Genomic DNA, 23,668 nt, shown 5'->3' with positions numbered 1-23,668 from the left:
GATCTAACTACCAGGAGAATGTGATCTGGTGGAACAGAACATGTATTTGCTGTCAGGCTTGCATTCAAATCCCAGCACTAGTTACCACTGCTAGCTAGAGCTACTGACTCATCTCCCATAGGGGTGCAGTAATAATTAGCACCCTCCTTCATAGTGCTGTGCAAAGGAGGGTGCTCCATGAAACTTAGAGCATTGCAGAAATGTGAATTAGGACCATACTTCTGTGGTATAGGATAACAGCTCCTGCTGAGTCAGATGAAGGTAAGAACAAAGGTCATTTTCTTTCTTTTATTAGAATTTTTTTCATTTTTTTCCCAAAGTTTTTATCTAAAAACAAACAAACAAACAAAAAAAGAGAAAACCAGAAAAAAATCACCAGAAACTTCGAAACAAAGAATCTGGGGGAGGAGGAAATTGGATCAAAGGTTGTCCTCCTTGCCCCCTGACCTCAGCCTAGGACAGAACACAGGATGGGAGAGGCTTCTCTGCTCTCCCAGTGTCCTCTGAGATCCTAGGGAGGAGACGGGGAAATAGCCCCCACCTTGGGAGACCCTGTCCTGCAGATGGTGGCAACAGGAACAGCAAATGACAGAGTCACAGTGGTCCAAAGGATGTTGAGGCTGGGGAAAGGAGTAAAGGTGGGGGGTGGGCGGGGCTTGGGTGGGGTCACAGGAAGTAGTCAGCCACTGGCTTCTTGGAAGGGATTCCCCGGGTTTCCTGGGGTGCAGCTTCAAAGATGATGAAGTCTTTCTGGAGGTGCTCATCCAGCTCCAAGATGGCTGCCACATTTCCGCAGCTATTGAAAGGTAAGTTAGTCATTGGAGGTATTGGACACCAGAAAATTTTCCTCAGGGCTCCCCTCCCAACTCCCACCAACTCCAGAGAAGATAAACCTCCCTCTTTCTTTTCCAACCAGCCTAAGGGCACCTTCCCTCCCATTGCTCCTGGTCTAGAGCTTTGAAGCTCCCCGCCGCCGCCTCCTTTCCAGCTCACCGGTAGCAGTAGTTGGGCGCTGACCACACAGTGAGCACAGTTTCATTGAAGTGCCACTTGTAGCCTTCCATCACCAGCTGGTGAGCCCGGCATATCATGTCAATGTCATTGGCTGCATTGAACTGTGCCACCACATCACTGCCAAACAGGTAGCCAGCTCCTCGGGGACTCACACCCCAGCCTGTCGTGTCTGTAGGGTACGGAAATGGGACATCCATGTGGTCTCCCTCTTCTAGGTCTACAAGCCCAGCTTTGTCAAAGTGTGACACCCCCTTCCTCCACTAATCTGGAATGCTGAAAAATCTGGAAGAGATGGTTGGCTACAATGTAGCACTGGGGATAAAGTTCTACATTTTTAGGTCAGAGAGACATAGGTTTGAATGCCATCCTTAAATATTTACTAGCTGTGTGGCCATGGACTATTAACTTAATCTAAGCCTCAGATTCTTCTTTGGTAAAACTGGCAGGGCCTGCCTCATAAGGCCGTTCTTAGCAGTGATAAGATGAATGTAATGTGCTCTGCAAATCTCAAAGGACTGAATGCCAGGCCTTAGCAGAGATGTGATAGTAGTCTTCAAATATTTGAGGGATTAGATTACAATGCAGTAGAGTGATCCCACTTTTTCGTAGCTCTGGAAAGCAGAAATACATCTTTTTTAAAAAGTTGGAAGGTAACAACCTAGTGCTCAGTAATGAGAATGGACTCATTTGGGAGTCAGTAAGAATCCTATCACTGGGAAAGCAGCAGAATGACAACTTATTAGGCAGGATTCCTGCACTAGTTGGAAGTGACAGATTTGTAGTTGGAGGATGTGGGTTTGGGTGTTGAACTTATTCCTCACGTGTCCCTAGGCAAGTCACAACTTCTTTGGGACTATTTCCTTATTTTTAAAGTGAGGAATTGAAAACTAAATTATCTCTAAGGTTCCGTTACGAACCTAGATGACCTTTATAGTCACTTTCAATGTTATGATTCAATTCAAAACATCCCTCCCAACCAGCCCATTAAGTGGTGCTCTAAGCCACTGGTTGACAGAAAGATCCCAGTTCGATGCTGCTATCGAGATGAAAGGTCCCCTATCTGTAATCCAAATGGGAAAGTTCCAGGTCCATGGTGCCCCAGGGGGTCAAAGGCTAAGTCACTGGGCTTATTTCCATAGCTAATGCACAACATCCCAACAAATTAAAAATTCCAGGGTTTGCTCCAAAACTCAACTCCCTAAACTGGCCATTGAATAAAATCGTCCAGAAAGTAAAAAATGAAACCTTTCTTTTACAGTCTATTTTCTATTGCCTTGAATTACTTTTTCCCTCTCCCTATAGCTGTGCCCACTAGTGCTTCCTACCAAACTCTCCTCTAAATAAGGATCAAGCTTCCCACCAAAGACCACACAAAGGTGTGGGGTTACCTGCTCTTCCACCCCACTTCATCCTCCACCCCCAACAACTCACCTTCAGGGTCAGACCAGAGCAAATCACACATCGGCCCATCATGAGGCACCTCCTGCTTCCGGTCGATCGTCCGGATCTGGTCCAGGGTCTGGATAGAAGGAGAGAGGCCCCCATGCACGCAGAAGATCTGGGGAAGACAGGAGGAAGAATGAGATTCACTGATTCTTTTGACTGCTTCCCAGATGACAGATACGCTCCTTGATCATATACCCACCCTCCTGCAGCCTCACTGTTCACCATGACCCTGCAACTGATATGACCACCCTTTGCAATGCTAGTTCCTTCCTACCTTGCCGTCAATGATGGCGGACAGGCTGAGGTAGTCAAAGATCTCAGTGCAGTAGCGCCATACGGTCACCGAGCCATACTTTCGCAAACACTCATCATAGAAGCCATAGACCTGTGTGATCTGCCTGCTCTCGTGGTTCCCCCGAATCAGAGTGATGCGGTCAGGATACCGGACCTGGCGAGAGTAGGGGTTCAGGAAAGATGATGGTCACAACTGGTAGGTGTGGGTACATAAAGTCTAGGGAAAACTGGTCACAGAGCTGGAGTAAAGAAAGATGTAGCTTGGAGAAGTCTCCAGAGAGGAGGCAGCTGGGGGGCATTTGGGATAAAGTTTTGAGGTGATTCTAGGACTGGGCTGTCTCCTGGTTTGTCAGTGCTATTTGGAATAGTAAGAAGGAAAGTTTCTAGGGATTAGGGCCAAAGAATCTATCCAGGGGTCTAAAAGCAGAATCAAGAGTCCCAGGCATAGTCACCTTAAGGGCAAGCAGCAGCAGGAATGTTTCGACGCTGTAAAAGCCTCTGTCCACAAAGTCCCCCATGAAGAGGTAGTTGGTCTCAGGGACATCGCCACCCACCTGGAGGGAGAGGAGGTTTCATTTGTCCTAGCTCATTATCCCAAACCCTTCTGAAAACCACATACACATGTCTGTCCCATCTACCTTGTTCAAATTAAAGCCCCATTCCATTTTGAAGTGTCCCTAATAACTCCATTGAATATGAATAGCACCAATTCCAGGATTGGCCTATATAAAAATTCCCCCTCACCCTACATCAGGGCTGTCCAATCTTAGGTTTTTATTGAAACAGACAATATATTTTGATTTGCCATTTTAGTGAGAGTTCTGCAGTAGCTCAGTTTACTAAAGCATTTATGTACATTTCCATGCTTCTAGGCAGGCTGCATTTTGGACAGCCCTGCCCTACATCTTTGGCCAGATTAAAAACTCCCATTCCAAATTAAAGTAGTTTTCCAGACAATTATGAACTTGTTTTTTGGCCATGAAATCCAAGAGTCAGAACGATATTATCCTTCCCTCCAGCACCATCCCAACGTATATATACACACTCACTCGAAACAGCTCCTTGAGATCATAGAATTGTCCATGGATATCCCCACACACCTGGGGTAAGAATCACAGAATATTAGGGCTGGAAGGAACCCAAGATAAGATCTAGTCTAAACCCCACATTTTACAGGTAAGAATCTGGGACTCAGAGACTTGAAGTGACTTGCCCCAAGGTTAGACGGTGACAGAGTTAGAATTCAACCTAGCCCTTCTTTCTCAAAACCAACCAGAAGCCAGCAGGCAGCTAAGAAAGGAGCAGAGGCCCTTCCTTATAGCACCTGCCTACCCCAACACAGCCTGGAGAGTTAACTAGCCCAGTGCATATGTAGCAGGATCAGGTAAACTGGCTCAGGGTCCAGACTGGGTCATTCCGCCCTACCCACAAGGTCCCCTTAAACCCAAAACTTCTTCTCATTAAGAACTTGTATGATGTTACCTTAATGATGGCAGAGGGGGTGAAACAGTGACACAATAAGACCCCTGACAGCAAGAGTCTGAGTTTAGAGAACTCTGGGGCCAGGCCTCCATGAAAGGGAAACCCAATTCGATGTGGACTGATGACCAAGTTGAACTTCGAATGCCTGTATGCCCACATGCACGTGTAAAACCAGGCCAAAGGAAGCATGTAGAATCACAATATTTAGAACTGGAAGGCACCTAGCACAGGAGACCATCTAGTCCTGGAGTTCTTAACCTGGGGGTCCAGGAATTTTAAAAAACCTATCTTCATAACTATTTGAATGTAAAATAATTTCCTTTATAATCCCATGGATTTCACAGATTTAAAACTATAGATTCTGAGGTGTTGGAGGGCTTTACCAGACTACTAAAGGGGTCCATGTCACAAAAGAGTAAGAATCCTTGATCCAAACCAACTCCCTCATTTTACAGATGAAGAACCTGAGACCTAGAGTGGCACAGTGTCATGCTTAAGTACTAAGTAGCAGAGTCAGAATTCAAACCCACACCCTCTGACTTCAAGTCCAGCACTTTCCCACTATGTGTGTGCATATTTGTGAAAGAAAGACCAAACTCTTTATTAGTTGTTTATATGCTAGGTCAAGTATAACAGGGGATGGGCATAAATGCATAAAACCAGCTCACATTTAGGGATGGGGGAAAGGGCTAAGGTTTCACTCACCGTGACGGGGGAGTCCACCCTCTGCACATTGCTCTCCTCCACCAAGATCTCTCTGAAGACACAAGGAGATGGTTGTCATATCCAGACCAGGCCCCAGAGCAGCAACCCCTACCTCTATTCACGGCCAGGTCTGACCTTGCCTTATGGGAGGCTACAGAGCTGGCATGGAAAGACTTCAGGGATCACTGTGAGAGGCAGAAGAGTACTGGCACCCAGAAAGGACTCACGAGTGGATCAGGACACTCTCCTGTTCTCTCATTACGACAGCCATCTTCCCATAAAGTACAGTTCTGAAGGTATCACTAGCTCCTTGTTCAAAAACCTCCGAAGCCTCAATTCAATTCAATCCAACCTTTATTAAGCTCCATCATCTACTACATTCAAGATACTGCGCTAGGTCCGAGGGATACAAAGACAAAATAAAACAGTACTTGCCCTCAAGGAGCTCACATTCTACGGGGGAGAGATAACACAGATACAAATACGTAAATACAAAGGATATGCAAAATAATACATAGTAATCATAACTGAGAATACTGTAACTGGAGGAGGAGAGAAAGTCAGGAAAGACCTTGCGTAAGAGGTAGCACCTGAGTTGTATCTTGAAGGAAGAGGGGAATAATAAGAAGAGAAGATAAGGACCCCTATGCACCTGTGCATCAACACTGCCTAAAAGGCAAGTATCCAAGCTCCCTCTGCTTGGCATTCAAGGGCCCCCACACTCAGACTCCACACCATCACAGAATGTTAAGACTTGAATCAAAGACATCATCTAAGTCCAAATCCCTATTCTAGAGAGGAGGAAAACTGAGTCTGATAGATAAGGGATAAAGTGACTTTCCAAAAGTCACAAAGTTTGTGACAGAGAAGAGAGTTGAACCTATGACTTTTGATTTCAAAGCCCAGCCTGTTCCCAGCTCATCTCCAGTACTACTCTACATAACTCTTCAGCCAAACTGGGGAACTGCTCATTTCCCCAAAAGACTTTTTGTTTCCCTACCAATCCACTTTGGATCATGCAAGCCTTTCACTAACTCCTCTTTCAAAGCCGAGTTCTAATGCCATCTTTCCTGTGACAGCTTCCCAGACCACTCTAACTCATATCTGTCCATCCTCTGAAACCCTATAGTACTTTGTCTATACCTCTTAGAGCAGCACATTTGGCCTTTTATTCCATACATACACGTATAACTATATACCCACCCACCCTAGTTCTTTTATGATAGAAACTGTCTTGTTTTGTTAGGTTTTGGCCGGGGGGGGGGGGGGTAGGGAGGGCATTTCTCACAAAATTCTTAGATGGATAAATGAATTTTAAAGTTTCTCTTCCTTTCTACGGGTCCTAGATGTAAGAAAAGAGGATGGAGAAGGTTGAGAAGAGTTAGTCTGGGTCTTGGAGAAGCAGGGAAGGAGTCAGGTAAGAGGTATAGGATAGGTTCTTTCAAAGTCAAGGCCCCGAACCTTCTCACAGGAACACTGGGGTCAAATACTGTCTCATCTGGTGCTATACCAAAGGTCAAAACAAGCGTCAACTGGATCTCAAACAAGTAAAAGCATGGTTCCAGTGGCAGGGATGGTGATCTGTAAATTCTTGAGGAATAGTAGGGCCCTCAAAATCAGGATTGCTCTATCTCTTTATAAGCAGTTTGTTCACTGGGGACACCAGGACAGTCCCTTCCCACTTGGCTACCAGGTATCAAAGGTAACCAAGCCAAACATGGGGATTAAATACTGCACGACCCTGGACCTAACCAAACCTTTCCTAATTCTTAAGGGCTTTAATTCTGGACATAATAGCTCATACCCCGGTTTTTTTTTTTCCAGTATAAGATTTAAACTGCACCTCAGTGTTCCCCTCTATGTCAGTCTGGGTCTGACTGGTCAACAAAGCTTTCACCGTGTCAGTCCTTTGCTCAAGGACCTTCAGCTATGTCCTATGATATCAAACCTAAGTTATCTGGCTTTCAAGGTTGCCCATAATCAAGAGGCCCTCTCACTGTTCCTCGTCCACACTAAATTTCATTCCTGCCACATTGCTGTCTTACTGCTTACGTTACTCTCCCTCACCTCTCAAATCCTATCTCACCCACCCGTTTTAACCTAATGTAAAGGCCCAACTCACGTCTCACCTGTTTTCAAGCCCTGGCTCATTTGACCACCCTCCCTGATCTTCTCTTCGAACTCCTATAGGAACTTATGGCCCAACACAAGATCTAACCACAAGTACTAACCACACTTCACCATGTGTTGTTTGGGGCTGTTTTCAGTTTGTATTGCTTATTCCAGAGGAGGAGGGGCTCCCTTCCTGAAGGGTGAGGTTACTTTATTTATTCCTCGCAGAGCTGACCCCTCAATAGGATCTCCCTAATAACTTTACCATTACAGTTGCCAGCGGCAACCTGGCTACCCCCCCCCCCCACAAGCATTAAGCTTTATCCCTACAATGGACACCCTCGGACTCAGCACGCGGGCTGGTGCCTGCCTCGCGAGAGTCCTGGAGGCTCACCTGGCCTTGGCGCACAGAGCCTTGACCTCGCTCTCCTTGATGAGCTCGCAGCGGCGCAGCTGCTCGATCTGCCGGTCCAGGTCACTGATCTCCGCCATGGTCCCCCCGCCTCACGCGGCCCCCCCGGTGCGGGGGGCGGGGGGGGGGAGACGCACCCAGGGGTCCGAGCCCCTCCCTACTCCGCCCGCCCTCACGGGTGTCTCCTGGAAACAGGGGTGAAGAGACAGAGTCAGCGGGACAAACACACAATGTGGCCCGCGCCACCCCGCGCTCCCCAAGCCCGGGGCTCCGCAGATTTCCCCCACCCTCTAACCCCTCGCAGGCCCCAGGCCGGGCCCGGTGCCCCGCTCCGGCCGCCGCCCGGGATCTCCCGGAGGTTGGGGTGAGGGGAACCCCAGCACAGTAGGACCCAGGGGATAGTTTGGAGAGCAAGACTGTGGCCCAGGGGTGAGAGAGAACTCCTGAGACTATTACCGACGCGGCGGCTCCGGGACCCCACTCTCGAGCCGCGGGCTCTGGGCTCCACCTTCGAGCCTCCGTCCGCTCCCGGCCACCACCGCTGCTGCTGCTTCCGGCCCCGCCGCGGAAGCCGAAAGAGGCCACTTCCGTCGCGCAGCGGAAGTAGCGTCAGAGGTTCGACGCCCCACCCCCTCTAGTCCAGGAAAAAAAAGGTCGGAAAAAAAATCGGGCAAAGGAACCGGATGTTGTCCTTGAGGGCGGAAGTAATACCTGAAGCGCGAGTTTGAGGAGGGGTTATTGCTAGGCCCCGCCCGGAGCTCGGAGCTCTTGGTCCGTTCTCCGGAAGCGTTGTCGAAGATTCCCTAGGGAAGAGCAGATTTTATTCTTATCGTTTAGGTATCAGAGCAGCAGTACTATGCGTATTGGACGGCTGAGAAAAATGAGTTTCAGAAAGCGGAGATGATTTGTCCAAGTTCATTCGTGGCAGGCCCTGGATTCCAAGCCGGGGCTCCCCTCCGCGAATCCGGCTGCGTCTCGCAGATTTTGGTCAGGGCTGTGGGCCGGAATGGGACGATGGCCCCCCCTCACGGATATTTCGGTTGAAGCAGTCGCGTCTTCTGGGTCTTAGTCTGAGACCAGGGGCGGGGCTGCAGCACCCACGTTTTTGTTCATCCCTTGCTTCCAGGCAGGCCGTCTCCTCAAGTCCTAGGCATTGATCTTTTTGAGCCGTACTTTGCCGCGTCTCCTTCCTCCCTCATTTCCCCATCGGAAATACTGCCTGCGGTGCCTTCCTTACTCTCTCCAACAATCTCCACCTATCAAAACCTTGCCCAGCCTTTGTGGGCTTCCCTGAAACCTAGAGCATTTTTCCTTTATGTTGCTTCAGTCGTAGCCCATTTGGTTTTTTTTTTTTTTTTTTTTGGCAAAAGATACTGGAGTGGTTTGTCATTTGCTCTCCCAGCTCATTTTTTTAAAGATGAGGAACTCGGGCAAACAGGGTTAAAGTGACTTGCCCAGGATCACACTGCTGGTAAGTGTTGAGGTCAAATCTGAACTCAGAAGCATGAATCTTACTGATTCTACCGCACCACCTAGTTGCCCTATATTGTCCTTCCTTATGGCATTTGCCAACTAATAAACTAACATAAGGGCATCTCATATTTTGCCATGTTTTTTCTCCCCACGATGAGAAACTGAGACAGGTCGCACAAATAATGAATTTCCATTTTACAGGTGAGAAAACCGAGATTCAGAAAGCCCCTTTAAGTGACTTGCCTGTGATCATGAAACTGCTATGGGGTATGAAAAACAACTGGTAGTCCAACTCATCTCTCTTGACTGCCAAGGCCAAAAACTGTTCACTGTTACTCTGCTTACTACACTATACTTATTTATCTTTCCCACCAAACTGTAGGCCTTTTGTCCATCTTTATCTGGGATACACAGTGCCAGCACAGGGGCTAGAATGAGGAAATAGAGAAATCCTGGTTTGGGAATCTGGAAGTCTGGACTTTTACTTATTACTCTTTCCTTGGAATTTAGCCAAGACACTTCCCGTCTTTGATTATCTAGAGTTGAACTAGGTAATCTTATTCACTGAATGAGTTGAAATAGGCCTCACAGGTCACCTAGTCCAACTCATGCCTGAACAGGAATCCAAGACTAATGATCTTTCTACACTAGACTTTCAAATGCTGAAGGAGCTCACTACTTCTCTAGACAGTCCATTCCCTATTTTTTGTTAACTACAGTTTAAAGTTTTTTACTTCCACAACTGCACTTTGTTAACTTCTATTACCCCCAGTCCTGCTCTTTAAAGCTGATCCGTCTCCTGTATAAAATTCCTGCATTTCGGAACAACTATCATGCCATAACCCCTAATTCTCCCACCTTTCTTCTCCAAGTTAAATATGCATAGCTCTTTCAGTTGAGTTTTGATTTCTAATCTCATCATTTTGGTTACTCTTCTGATTGGTCTCCAATTTTAAGTGCCTATCCTAAAATGTGAGGCTCAAAATAGCCCAAATGTGTGCTGCACTGTATAGAAGATGCTCAGTAATAGATTCTGAGAAATGTATCAAATCAAACTTAGAAAAATATAACAAATGGGTACTAATCACAAACATGTAAGGGCTTGTATTTGGCAAAAGGAAACCCATTTTTCTTTTGGGTTCAGCTTTTGGATTCTAGGTAGAATGACTGAATGAATTTATTACAAAAAGCAGTCATAGAAAATGAGGTATAAGGATTAACTTTAAATCTGGGGCAAATTTACATTGGGGTAAAGGAGATATTGACTTAAAAATCAAGAAACCCTCCTCTACGTAGTATCCCTTAAGGACTGTCAATTTTAGAAGATAATTCTAAATTAAAATCTGTTCAGTAGAACCCAGATTAAGGGGCTTCCTATGGAGCAGTGCTTTTCAATATACTATTATAGTATTAAGAACCAGAAGGGACTTCAGAACATGAGATCCATCCTCAACATAGGTTAGATCAATGATTTCCAAGGTCTCTCCCAGATGTAGGTTTCTTTTTTTCTGTTTTTCTTTAAGAGCCTTATCCAGGATTACACAGCTAGTAAGTGGCAGGGCCAAACAGTGAGCCCTTCTGTTTACAAATCCACTACTTTTCTCTCCCATGTCAAGTTGCTGCTTCTTCATTCTTTGGCAGAAAAAGCACCTGATTGCAGCCTGGCTCTCTGCTTTTCCCATGTACCACTGCCAATTCGGGGAGAACAGAATGGAAACTAGTTCCAAGCAAGATCTATGCTAAGGAAGGAAAATTAGCAAGAGTTCTACCATGACACCCTGGATGAATGAAAGGGGTAGACACCTGCCATCTAATTTAAGATGCTTAAAATCGAATCCTGCTTGCTTTGGCAGGCAGGATTCCAAAATTCCCTGGCGACCTTCATGACACTCAGCAATGTCAATCATAGTTCTCTAAAAAAAACAACCCACAAATATTATAGGGCAGTGACTGGGAACAATCTTGACTTTGGAGGGGTTGAGAGAATTTTAGGGCATGACCAACAGGTGACTACTTCTGGGAACCCATCTTGACATTTATGCCTGGGTCAGTGCCAACAGCAAATTAGCATGATCAGAACATCTTTCAGAGAGACAGCAACAGGTCCTGGAGCTCCCAAATAGCAGTTCCCAATTATGATACACATCAGTATTCCCAATGGGAATCTTGTTCTTGTGGAAGGAGAGATTTGGCTGGCAAAACAAATATATATATTTACACATACCCTTGGGGAGATGATACACTCTTCTCCAAAGATCCACAGCTAATTTATAGTTTGTATTAAAAGCTAGAAAAACATCCATTTTCTATTTACAATCCTCTCCCCACCCTCCTCACAGGGGGTTAATAAAGATGATTTTTTTTTTTTGCTCAAGGCAGAAATTGCTTCTCCTTGCTCAAACAAGACAGCACAAACCTACAGAAAGACCCAAGCGACCCATTAAAGGGAAATCATTAAGTTACCCCTACCCCATAACAAGCATCAGACTCCTTGTTAAATAGTTGTTTATTGGAAAAAGTGGGCTGAGGAGGGGTCACTAGATTCACCAGAGAGCAACAATACCACACAAGTTAGGAGTGATGGGAGAGGTCAGCACAAAGCTCTGGGATCTCAGCCTCTTCCTGGACTGTGAGGGATGGCCTGGAGTGTTACGGCATACCCAGGTGGAAGGCCTTGACTTAAGTTAGTAGGCATGGTTAGAGACAAAGAGAGACTCGCTGGCTGCAGCTCCTGACTTTCCACTTGGAGTATACTTGCCTTGAGCAGCTTGGCTGTTAGCCTAGTGAAGGAAAAGAGAAAGAAGGAAAATATGAGAAAAGCTGATAGTCCTGGATCCTACCCCACACTGACACCAAAGACCCAGCCCAGATAAACCCTTCACTACCAGAAGGGACTGAAGAACACTTGTTCTTTTCCCCTTCTTACCCCAATTCTGACCCCTTGTTAATTTAAGTTCCCAGAATCCTGCCTTTCAAGGTCCTGATCCTGGCTCTTTCCCTTGTCCCTTCTCACCGTGGCCCGCTTAATATATTCCTCTTGGGCAGCCTTGACATTTTCTTTCTTTCCACCCCAGGTCTTAAGGGCAGATGCCTGCAGGGCTCGACCATAAGAAAAGGTCAGGGCCCATGGCTTATGCAAGGGACAGGTATTGATGGCATTCAGATTGATGGAGGCATCTTCTTCACTCTGACCCCCAGAAAGAAAGGTGATACCTATGGAAGGGAGAAAAGAAATGGAAGAGAGATCAGATAGTAAAAGTGCTGGCAACAAACATTCCTTAAAAAAAAATAGATGTGACGAGAACAAGTGACCCAAGGTGAAAGGGACCATGGGTAATAAATACTGAAGGAGAAAGGGATTTCTCTCACCGGTGACTGCAGGAGGCACAGTCCGGCGAAGGGCAGTCACAGTTGCCATTGCGATCTCCTCATGTGAATACTTCTGGGTACAGGCATGGCCAGGGGTGACCATGTTAGGCTTCAGCAAGGTCCCTTCCAGATAGACGTGGTGGTCACTCAGAGCTTTGTAGACAGCAGCCAGGACCTAGAAAAATAGAAAAGTAACAAAAAAAGAGAAGTGAACTAGGAAATAGCTAGCACCTTAGCTCCTGATCTACTTCCCAGTCACCCTCCAGTGATTCCTCACATCTCTCACCTTCTCAGTGACATACTGACAACGCTTCAGATCATGTTCTCCATCAGGGAGAATTTCTGGCTCCACGATGGGGACGATGCCATTCTACAAAGCAAAGAACAAGGCTGTGAAGGCCTCCCCTACCTGGGGCTATCTTCACAGCCTTTATCTTCATAATGACAGGTGTAAATCTTGAATTCCCCACATTTCCATACACTTAGGTCTCAGGAAGAGATGGCTATCTGCCTCCAACTTGTCCCTCACGATAAATATTGTTTTATTCATTTTACAGGGTGAGCAGCTCAGGAAGCAGAATAACTCATCCAGGATCACATGGGTAGTGTCCGAGCTAAAAGATTCCAAATGTGGCATGTTCCTCCCTTTACACTGCTGCTCCAGTTTATTTTGTTTTGCTCTATCTCAGGTAAACTGACAATCCCCAAGGTACCTGCCTTCTCAGGACCCAAACTAGAGAATTTAGTACCACCTGCTACTGGGGCAACAGGGAAAGCTGGTGTTTTTTCAACAGCTTGCTGACATTATCTAGAACTGAAAGGGACTGTTGAAAAATATGGCAGAACACAGCAGGGGAAGGAGATACCAACCTGCTGGCAAATGCTGGCATATCGAGCCAGCACATTGGCATTCTCCATGATGGCAAGTGGAGAAGGCGTATCATCCCCAATCTTCAGTACACAACGCCACTTGGCAAAGTCAGCTCCATCCTTCTTATACTGGGCACAGCGCTCACTCAGCCCATCCAGACCTAGTAGTGAGACAGTGGTCCAAGAAGTCCTTAGGCAACAACCAAGATCCCTACAACTTAGATGGGGAGTCAGGACAAAGAATGCCTTATTCAAGATAGGTGAGATGACTGGCCTTTTTCATTCTGATATTTCCTACCTTGGGTGGTAGTCTCGCCATTGGTCCCTGCCAGGGGCACTACACCTTTGTCCACCTGTTGGGGGAGGAGTGAGAAGAGGGAATGAAATATTTACAACACTCCTTTCATACCTTCTTATCCCACCTTCACCCCATTTGGACCCATTTATCTCTTCCCTCCTTCCTTCCGCTTCTCTTCCTTTCTCAAATACCTTTACTTCATTTACTCTCAAACCTCAGCCCCTGGCACTTTCAAGAATTTTATTTTAATTCTAACTCATCCCCTAAACCTCCTTACCTTGATGCCCACAATGCCACCCTTTGCCTTTATGACTTTGGGGAAAGGACGGCCATCATCGGCTTTCTGGTAGAGTGTCTCATGGAAAAGGATAACACCTCCAATACAGTTGTTCACTCGATCGTCTGCTGTCAGAAGCAACTGCCTGTAGAAGCGTCGATTTTCCTCTGTGTTCTCAGTTCCAATGGACTGCAGCCGCTTTGCAATGCTACCTGAAAAGGGAGTTGAGGTGGGGTGTCATCTAGAAAGCTAGGCTGCTACCCTCCCCTCAAAACTCTGCCCCTTTCCAATACCCCTTTGTACCGGTAGACTCATCTGCTGCCAAGATTCCCTTGCCCGGAGCAACAATTCGGTGAGCTATATCAGACAGTTCTTTCTTTTGCTCCGGTGTCAACGCTGGGTGTTGGTAAGGCATGTTTTCCTTGGCTGTGCTGGTAGTTTCCTGGGTGGAGACAGTGGTGTATAAGCTAGACCTTTCGTAGTAATGGCATAAACTTGTTTGTGCAATTCAAGGTCAGATCATTCTTGCTACTCAACTTCTCTTTCCCCTAGTCCATGTATCTCTACTTCCCCATTTTTTTTGCTTCTCTACCTTTCCTAAACCTAGGGTGGAGATCCAAGTCTAGGGTGTGGCTGCTCTGGCAGAAAACAACACCTGAGAAGTCTGGGATACAAGGAAAGGACAGGAAAGTAGCTTGGGCCCCTCTGGCGTCATCAGCTCTAGGGTCACCTTGCTTATATGCCTATTAAGGGACCAGTTAACTATCTGTCCCAATCTTCTCATTTCATAAAGAAACAAACTCAGGGGGAAAAGCCTAGAACCTCAGATGAAATAGAGGGAAGTATTCTGGACAGCAAAGGGTTGACCCCTCCCCCCACCCAGCAGGCAAACTCCAAAACCCAGAGCTAGAATACAGGTTTCCTAAGCTCCTAGTGTAATGTATTCTCTTCCCTTGTACCATTTATCCTCTTTCCTTAGTGCCAACCCCAAGGGCATTTCAAGGTCAGACTGCTCTGATGTAAGCTTGGACCTACTTCGACAGAATGAGCACAGGGGTGACAGAGGTATTAGGCTGACCCCACCCCTGAAGGGCAAGGGCCCAGCCCTCCATTTCAGAATTTCATTTTGGAAGATGTCTCTGCCTTCCACTGGGGATGAGAGGGGGAGTGTGAAAGGAGGAGGGAGGAAGACAGGTCCCAGAGCAGCGTCCCAGGCTGTTTCCCTCTAGAATGGTCCCTTCCATTATTCCAGCCACAGCAGCTTGCTGGGTGGTTCAAGGTCTCTCCGATAAGAACAGCTAGGATGAGACGGGAAGCATTAATGGGAGGCGATAGCAAACCCCGAAGGGAATTCCCCCGCAGTCGGGTTTCCTTTCTCCGCCTCACACCCTACGTTACATTTTCCGAAGGCAGTTATTGCCCGGGGACACCAGGACCAGACTGATCCACTACCACAGTTGTGCCCCCTTCGCTTTCCACCCCTGTGGCAGGTCGCCTTCTTCCCACCCCCCGCTCCGGCTGGGCTCTAGAACCCCCCCCACTCCCCACCACCCCTCCCCCTCCCCGGCTGAGGGCCGCTCTCAGGCGCGCCCTCCCCCGCGTGACTCAGCCTTCCGCCCGGACTGTCGCACTGCGCAGAAAGCAGCAAAGTTCCAGGCTGAGGGTTAGACGGGCGGCGGGACGAGGCTGCCGGAGACCTGCCCGTTACGAACACCACCTCGTCCGAGGGGCCGCGCGGGTCGGGGCACAGGAGCAGGCACGGCCGCGGGGGTTCTATCGAGCTCTCCTCCGAGCCTCCGGGCCGAGCTCCCCCAGCCCCAGCAGCCGCGCTCACCTGGCCTCCCGGAGCGGGGCTGCGGGCCTCCGTGGTGGGCTTACCGGCAGAAAGCAGACCACTTATGGTCGAGAACCGAACTTCTGCGCTTTCCGAATCCGAACGTCTCCTATTGAACTCAGGAGGGGCGGAGCGAGGGCGGAGTCTGACCATTTAAAGAGACCGCGCCTCCTACTGGAGGTTTGGGGTGCAGGGGGCGGGGAAAACTGTTTTCACCCAATCAACGAGCGAGAATGCTAAAGCCGGGGGACAGCAGACGACCATACGCAGCGGCGTTCCCAAAAGCTCCAAAAAAGGGAGGGGGGGAATCTTTTGCTCCTGTTCCCGCCCTACCTTCGGACGTGACTGGAACCACATCCCCTGGGTCGTTTCCCCCCCCCCAACTCCCACCTCGAGCAGCTGCTCCCCTACCCCCTCGCCGCCCCCATCCCAGCCTAGGACCGCGTGACTCAGCTCACATATTCATGAAGGAGGGAGAAGGTTAGGAGGAGATGGGGGAGGGGTGTATAAGCTACAGATCGAAGAGGATGGATGAATGTCGGAAGGTCATGGAGTGTGGGGTGGGTGGGGGGAGAGCGCCAGGAAAAAGTGAAGCAAGGTGGCTGAAAGAGGGAAGGAGGAAGCTAGAGATTGGGGTGATTCTCCCAAGAAATATTTCCTTGGGATTTTCCCCTCCCCAATGACTCCTGTGAGAAACTCCCTGGAGAGCTGCTCTGACCTGCCCCCACCTTCACGCCCCACTCCACGTTCGTCCCCTCCCCAATCTGCACGCAACCTGGATCTCCTCCCAAGTTCCAATCTTTATTAAAGGTCAGCTCAAGCCCCCTCGACCCCACCCCCACCTTCAAAGATGCAGCTGAGCAACTTGAGTGCAGCCCTCCGGAAAGCGTAGTGGCCGCGCCCTATCTTGCTGGGGCCCGCGGCGACAGGCTGGGACCGGCTAGAATGCCGAACCCTGCAGGCCTGAACCAGAGGACCCGGGGCCCCCTCCACTGAGTGCTAGCTAAAACCGAAGGGCGCCTCCCAGGCAGTGGCGAAGGGAAGGTCCTTTTGTCCTTTGGGTAATACCCAAATTCCATTCCCAGACGCTGCACCATCTGCCCAACTCATTTCCAAATCTTGTCCCCCCTTTGCTTCAGAATCTAGATTTCCCGGGACTTCTGGCATCGTTTCGTTACTTTCCCACTTTCCAAATTTCCCCCACCCACTTCCCTCACCCTTATTAAAATCCCACTTTCTACTCACCAACTCTTTATTTTCACTCCCTCCCTTATTATTCTCTCCAGCCCAAGAACCCTGCCCACCCCCTGCCCAGCCACCCCATATGGTACCCACCTAAATGGAGTCTGGACGGTTAGACTCAAGCCTAGGCAGTGAGTGGTCAGGCAGGGCTTGGTTGGGTTTATAAAGTATTCCTCGCCCTCCTCTTGGAATTTTCCCGACCTTCTCTTGTGACCTCTGCCCTTTCTCCATCCGAGCTCCTCTGGCAGGCAACTATATTTAGGGGAAACCTGAAGCCCCTGACATTCAGGCGCAGATGGGGCTCAGAGCAGGGGAGGGGAAGAAATTAGAGGAGGGGGAGTGACCATGTAGATAGAGGGCAAAAGCAGGCAGAGAGAAAAAGGCACGTGTAACCACTTCCCACTCACCAGCAGTTGGGTTGCCATCCTTTTCTATGGAAGTCAGTCATGCTGCCCTGCCTGCCAAAGGAGATTGAGGGTTGAAATCTCAAAGGTGAGAAGCCAGAAACTAGTTGGTGTTAACTCTCCCTTCTCCCAACCTTAGGCCTCTCTTGATTTTCTTTCTGGTCCTCGATAGTGTCAGTCCTTATTCATGGGTACCTATATTTCAGAGTTGGGTAGAGAGGTACACACCTGTCTTCTAAAGAGAATGGGGAGTCAGCAGATGGAGTGGTACAAGCCCCTATTAGGTCATCCTGAGGCAGCTAGCTAGCTCAGCGGATAGTGTATTGAGCCTGGAGTCAGGAAGACCTGAGTTCAAATCCAGCCTCAGATATTTACTAGCTGTGTGACCTTGGTCAAGTTACTTAACCTTTTCTTTTGCCTTTAATCCACTGGAGAAAAATGGCAAACCACTCCAGAATCTTTGTTACAAAAACCCCATGGATGATATGATCCATAGGGTCATGAAGAGTGGGATATGACTGAACAACAAAGGTCACCCTTAAATCCCAACAATCCTGAGGAGAACTCCCTGAACTCTGCCTCTGCTGAGGAGGAATGAATACTATCAGCCCTAACTTGAGCCATACCCCTTCCTTCCTATCTACTGGTGGGGGTAGGACTAAGCAGGGACCAAGAAGTTACTCAACAAGAGAACTAGCCTCTCCTGGATTTTCTCCAAGGTGTTTGAGGTCCCCAGCTCTCGAGAGGGTTGAATGCTTCTAAGGGTAACTGTTCTCTGCATCTTGCTAGAAGATCCTGGATCTTCTCCGCTTAGGTCCAATGAAGACAAAAGGATCTGAGCCAGCCCTTGGGGGCAGGTGGCAAGCCATTTTGGACTCCACTGCGGTGGTGACCCAGCTCCCAGGGAATGTTCTGTACCCATGGGGTAGGCAGGTCCTCACGAAGGCAGTGTCCCATAATCATGAGCACACGATCCTCATCTGAGTTTGATTTCAAAGCAAAGGCAATTAAGGCTTTGACAGTCGGGCAGCTGGCAGGCACAGGCACAGTCACACAGTGGGCAGCATCTGGGGCATTGGGGGGCCCAACCCTGAGGAAGAAGAGAGAAGGATGAAAAAGGGTGGTGGAGAAAGGATAAGGGTGGTGAAGGTTCAGAGAGGGCAGAGGAGCATTCTTAGGAAGCAAAATATGATAATAGCTCTCATTTAGATAAGCACTTTTCCAAATGCTTTATTCACAACCTCTGGTGATAAGGAAACTAAAGTTCAGAGAGGACAAATGTCTGGCTTTTGTTCCTAGAAAAAACAGTCTATAAATGAGGGCCTCTACCTCCTCCGCCTGCTCACCCCTCAACTGGTTCCAGTTTGGGCTTCTTACTTAGAACTCTTTTTCCAGGGCAACAATCTAATTGCTAAATCCTACAAGCTTTTCTCATGCTTCCTGATCTCACTTGCCCTCAGGTGGCACTGCTGCCCAGTCCTCTTAGATATTTTTCATCAGTTTTAGTGGCACTGCTCTCTACATTGTTGTCTTCTGGTCTGACCACTCCTTCAAAGTCTCCTTTGCTGGAATATCATCTGTGTCCCACCCTCAAACTCTGGACCTTTTCTCTCTCTACTCCTTCAGTGATCTCACAAACCCCCCAGGGGTTCAATGATCATATGCAAGTAGAAGACTCCCAGACCTCCTTTTATCCTAAGCTTCAGTCCAGCATCACCAGCTGCCTGTTGGACATCTCCGGTTCTTTGTGATTTACACCTCTCAAACTCAACATCTACAAAACAGGATTTATTATTTCTCCTCCCTCAACTTTACCATTTCTGTGGAGGATACAGTCACCCTTCCAGTACCCCAGGTTTGCAATCCAGGAGTCATCTTGACTCTTCCTTCTCCTTCAGCCCCTATAGCTAGTCAGTTACCAATTCTTGTTCATTCTCCCTCCATCTCTCCCAGCTATTCTCTTCTGTCCTTCATATGGCCAACAATCCTAGTTTAGGCATTGTCACTTGTCACTGGAACGACAGCAACAGCCTCCCACTTGGACTCCCAGTCCATCCCCTCTCCAATCTGTCCTCCAAACAGCTGCCCAAGTGATTTTTCTCCCCCCCCATTATATTTAAATGTATTTTAAACTTAGATACAACATAAGAAAGGGGGAAAAAACCATGGTCTTGTACACAGCAGAACATGAGAGGATTCAATATAAAGCAGTAAATTTCCATTTAAAGAAAATCTATATAATCAATACTACACATTATTTTCAAAGCTGTCCATCTTTTCTTTGCCAAATGATTTTTCTAAAACATAAGTCAGACCACATTGCTGCTCTATTCAAGAACCTTCAGTGGCTCCCTATACCCTTTAGGGTACAATAGAAACTTCTCAGGTGGCAGTTAAAATTCCTTCCCAACTGGGCCCCAGTCTACTGCCCACCACTCTCCTTCATGCACTCTGTTCTCCCAAACTCTGTGTCCCAGCTCCTATTTTTATGCCTGTGCACAGGCTGCCCCTCCTCCTCTTAGCTTGCTTCAAGGCTCCTTTCATGTACCATCTCCTATGGGAAATCGTTGCTGGTTCTCCTAGGTCAAACCATCGCGTCTTACTTATCTGTTTACTCACTACTTCCCCTCAGTAGAGTGTTAATTTCTTGGTCATGAACTTCTCTGCTTTTCGTTTTCATATTCTTGGGCTCTGGCACGGTGCCTTACATAGCATCCATCACACAGGCACTCAACGTTTGTTGGATTGGATACAAATCTAGTGAGGGTTAAGAGCTGGATTGGAACTCAGATATTTTGATTCCAAATCTATTGCCCTTTGCTTTTTGCTTTTAAAGGATGGGGAGATGGTGGGGACGATATATTGTTAAAGATCACTATAGCAATGTGTTCATTTCATGCCTATAGTTTTTAAATAGGTTTTCATGTAGAAATAAATGCAACTGGGGAATGATTTTTGCCTTTATGTAAAGGCAACTAATTTTCCCTTTGTCAGAACCACAGAGAGGGTTGGGAAGGTGGCCAAGGAACTCAACTCCCAGCTAAGAAAAACAGATATTGGTTAGAGAAACCATCTCTTAAGGAGTAGGAACAGTTTGTCTCTGAAACAGCAGGATGTGGGAAATATTCTACTTGTTTCCTTGTCTGCTTTTTCATCTAGGACTGTATTGGATCTAGGCCAGCCCAAGTGAGGCACCTCCCCTCCCTCCCCCAACCCTGAATTCTCCTGGATGGATATGGGATTGAAAGGTCAAGTGTTGAAGGCCAGAAACAAGGCTGGATATCAGTCACAGTTAAAGAGCCTGATCAAGACCTGCCCAGTCCAGAAATAGGAAAATGGCATTTACAAGATCAGAAGTTTCAGGGTTAGGTGTCATATTCCTGAAGAGATCATGTGACTACTCTGTGTGTGTGTGTGTGGGGGTGTGTGTGTATGCATACACACATGTATACACATATAATCTCTTCTTCCCTGTACTGGGTGTGTTCTCTCTCTCTCTCTCTCTCTCTGTCTCTCTCATATAAATATCTCAAGCTAGTACCACAATGATCAGAAATTTCCCAGAAAGATAAAGCTAGAATGAAGTGGGTAGAAAACTAAAGAAGTAGTGAGTTTGATTAAAACTTTCTTTTATCTCTGAGGAAGTAAACTGGAGATTTAATTTGGTTGGCTGATATTCATATGCAACTAGCATCATGTTATACCATCTTTGTCTTTTTCCTTGCTTTCATACTATATAAAATTTAAAACTAGATCAAGCCTTGAGTAGAAGACAGGTGGTATACTATATAAATCAACTTTGTAAGTTGCCTAAAATAGTTTTGGCAGAAGATAGTGCATATAAATCCTAAATAAATACTGTACAAATCTTCTAGGATAAAAAAAATACTATTTACCCATGAAACAGCTTTAAAACAACCAATACAAATGTGAATCCCTTTATGTTCGTCTTGGGGACCTATCTTTCCTTAGGGATACTTTGATACTTCTTAAGCAGATCTGTGGTTTTGTCAATATAGGTATGCCCTCTAATGACCGAAACTGCCACCTAAATCCTATTTACGAATCTTCCTTTCTATCCTCCATCCATCAGGCTGAGACCTTTCTCTATGTCTCTTGTCATTACATAGAAACCAACAGAGCAAGCAGGCTTTCCTTTACAAGACCATCCCACCTTCCTTTCAGGTCATAGGTTTCTCTGATGACATCCTTTTCTTAATTGAGTCGTATGTTACAGCCTACCCATGCCCACCAGGTACCTCTCCATTGCCCTTTTGACGACACAACTTTAATCCTTTGGAGATTAATCACCTGAGATAAAGTCATACAACATCACAGGAAGAATATTGGTGTTTTAAAAATTGGACCTTTGTTTCAGGGAGAAAACTGATGTCCTAAAAGAAATGCCCAGTTCCTCAAAGGCTGCCTTTCTCCTCCTGTTCAATTCCAAGTTCATCTCACTGTCCATCTGAAGTCTGTCCAAGAAACTTAGGTGCTAATGGAAGATCTCTCAGGTGTGCATGTAACTGAATATTAAAGTCTGGGCAATAGTTATTCTTATTTTTTTTTTCCTGTGAGGATAGTTAGGCTGACCTCTTCTGAGGGATAATATACATCACTTAGGAGGCTTTGCAATATTCAGTCTTAATGCAGTCAGCACCATGTCATCTGCAAATATGAACTGGATTATGTTACTCTCTTTATCACTTTATATTCATGATTCATGATAACAAAGTTATCTCTATTGTTACAGCTTTCACAGAAGTTTATGTGATTTTGACATATGTATGGGAAATATGATTGCAGGAAACCCTTTAAGACAGCTGTTTGCTCTTTTAAAATAAAATTTTTCTTAGTAAACAAAACAAGTTGTTCAGGTTCTAAATTTTATACAGCATGAAAGCACTTTGTTCTAGCTTTATCTGTCTGGGATATTTCTGATCATTGTGGTACTAGAGATTTGCTGTAGAATGTAATTTGTGACTGCCTGCCTGTCCCTTCCTTAGGGGTATTAGTACTAAGATATTAAAAGCATATCTTTATAACAGAAGCAGGGTTTAACAAGGGTAGGTGTGTTGGGCTGGAAGTCAAGATGAGAAGGACTTGATAAGTGGGGAGGAGGAATAAGATAATCAAAATGTCTGAGTCAAAGGGAATCACTCACTGCTTCCATAGGCTGGGGGCAGCAGGCATCCAAGCATCGGGCTGGACTGGGCAGAGGAAAGTCACAGGCTTCAGCGCAGCCCTGGCAACACTCAAAGGGACCAGGGGCGTCTGCCTTCCCGCAGGACCCTCTGCAGTCTGTGCAGCAATCCTGCTCCTGAGAGTCAGAGAGAGTTCAGACTCCTAGCTTTCCTCATCACCCTTTCCCTCTTGTTCATATGGGGCAACTCACATACCAAAAAAGAAGAGATAGGACCTGGGGAGAGCTTCCTGGCTTCTTGAAAGGAGCAGGAGTTGAGAAACAAGAAGCCAGAATTATGAGAGGGAAGCAAGATTTCAAGGGAATGCCTGGGTTCTGGAGGAATGTGAACCAGAGTAGAAAAAGAATGGGGCATTTGGGGAAAAGCCAAAGGTAGGGGAGTGGGGCTAGGATACCTAAGCCCTTCTTTTCTTTTTCCTTATACTAGTATTGTCCGCTCCCACCTCCCTTCCCCTCTCTGGGTGCCTCCTCACCACCAAATAATGTCTGGCCAGCAGCACCAGGCCAAGCAGCAGCAAGTAGACAACCACACTGATGAAGACGATGGCAGGAATGGGCAAGGAGACACTCACCACAGGACCCTGGGCTGGGATGCGTAAGCTAGAGGAAGCCTCTGTGAGCTACAGTTATAGGGAGGAAGGGGTGACAAAAGGATAGGGAGAGGGTGGGTGCTTCAGGGGAGGAATGTGGATGGGATGGGGGGGTGGGGGGGAAGGGCAGCAAATTTGCAGAAGGAAGGGCTTAGAATTGGGGAGAATAATGTGGTTAAGGTCAAGGGGAACAAGAGTGGGGTCAGTGACTCACATCCATGGGGAAGGCTGTTCTGTGTTGGTCCAGAAGCTGCAAGTGGGGCGAAAGTGGGTGGGAAGAGTCTTAGAACAATAAGCTATCATGTTGGACGGGTCTTTAAAAATGTATATAAAATATCGGAAAGGATCTTGAAGTCCAATCCACTCATTTTGTATTTTTACAAGAAGAGGAAAGTAAGACTTTGAGAAGTTAAATGCCTTGCCCTAGGTCACCTAAGTAGTGAATGGCCATTATGGAATTCAAACCTAGACTCTCCCACTCCACAAACATACTACTAGGCTGAGCTCCTAACACCCTCAAGGGACGATAGGAGTTACAGCTGAAGCGGGGAACCTAAGAGATCAGCAGTTCTGATCCCTTCTTTCTACAGATAAATAGAGACTAAAGGAGAAAGAGTGTGTGTGTGTGTGTGTGTGTGTGTGT

The 23,668-nt window shown here is 47.0% G+C and overlaps 3 protein-coding genes across 5 annotated transcripts; all 3 read right to left on the bottom strand.

Moving 5' to 3' along the window:
- Positions 1 to 317: 317 nt before the first annotated feature.
- On the bottom strand, positions 318 to 8,048 carry PPP4C (protein phosphatase 4 catalytic subunit). Its single transcript, XM_036737876.1, has 9 exons — positions 7,922 to 8,048; positions 7,448 to 7,650; positions 4,942 to 4,993; positions 3,804 to 3,854; positions 3,207 to 3,308; positions 2,735 to 2,908; positions 2,446 to 2,572; positions 994 to 1,183; positions 318 to 796 (listed from the first exon to the last, which is right to left on the bottom strand). The coding sequence occupies exons 2-9, from the start codon at positions 7,543 to 7,545 to the stop codon at positions 667 to 669; spliced, it is 924 nt and encodes a 307-aa protein (XP_036593771.1). The 5' UTR covers positions 7,546 to 7,650; positions 7,922 to 8,048; the 3' UTR covers positions 318 to 666.
- A 3,378-nt stretch (positions 8,049 to 11,426) lies between these two features.
- Positions 11,427 to 17,284, bottom strand: ALDOA (aldolase, fructose-bisphosphate A). 3 transcript variants are annotated; one of them, XM_036737875.1, is made up of 9 exons: positions 16,922 to 17,284; positions 14,056 to 14,194; positions 13,753 to 13,964; positions 13,476 to 13,530; positions 13,178 to 13,338; positions 12,594 to 12,677; positions 12,308 to 12,482; positions 11,952 to 12,151; positions 11,427 to 11,718 (listed from the first exon to the last, which is right to left on the bottom strand). In XM_036737875.1, the coding sequence occupies exons 2-9, from the start codon at positions 14,165 to 14,167 to the stop codon at positions 11,623 to 11,625; spliced, it is 1,095 nt and encodes a 364-aa protein (XP_036593770.1). In that variant the 5' UTR covers positions 14,168 to 14,194; positions 16,922 to 17,284; the 3' UTR covers positions 11,427 to 11,622. The 3 variants fall into 3 exon arrangements, with proteins under 3 accessions (XP_036593770.1, XP_036593769.1, XP_036593768.1); XM_036737874.1 differs by lacking the exon at positions 16,922 to 17,284 and adding an exon at positions 15,631 to 15,719; XM_036737873.1 differs by lacking the exon at positions 16,922 to 17,284 and adding an exon at positions 15,587 to 15,710.
- A 924-nt stretch (positions 17,285 to 18,208) lies between these two features.
- Positions 18,209 to 23,245, bottom strand: LOC118832167 (late cornified envelope-like proline-rich protein 1). Its single transcript, XM_036739583.1, has 4 exons — positions 23,240 to 23,245; positions 22,909 to 23,055; positions 22,397 to 22,552; positions 18,209 to 18,322 (listed from the first exon to the last, which is right to left on the bottom strand). The coding sequence occupies exons 1-4, from the start codon at positions 23,243 to 23,245 to the stop codon at positions 18,209 to 18,211; spliced, it is 423 nt and encodes a 140-aa protein (XP_036595478.1).
- Positions 23,246 to 23,668: the final 423 nt, after the last annotated feature.

Source organism: Trichosurus vulpecula, chromosome 9 (assembly GCF_011100635.1).
Source record: "Trichosurus vulpecula isolate mTriVul1 chromosome 9, mTriVul1.pri, whole genome shotgun sequence".
Taxonomy (NCBI): Eukaryota; Metazoa; Chordata; class Mammalia; order Diprotodontia; family Phalangeridae; genus Trichosurus; species Trichosurus vulpecula.
This window is presented reverse-complemented; position numbering and strand designations above follow the sequence as displayed.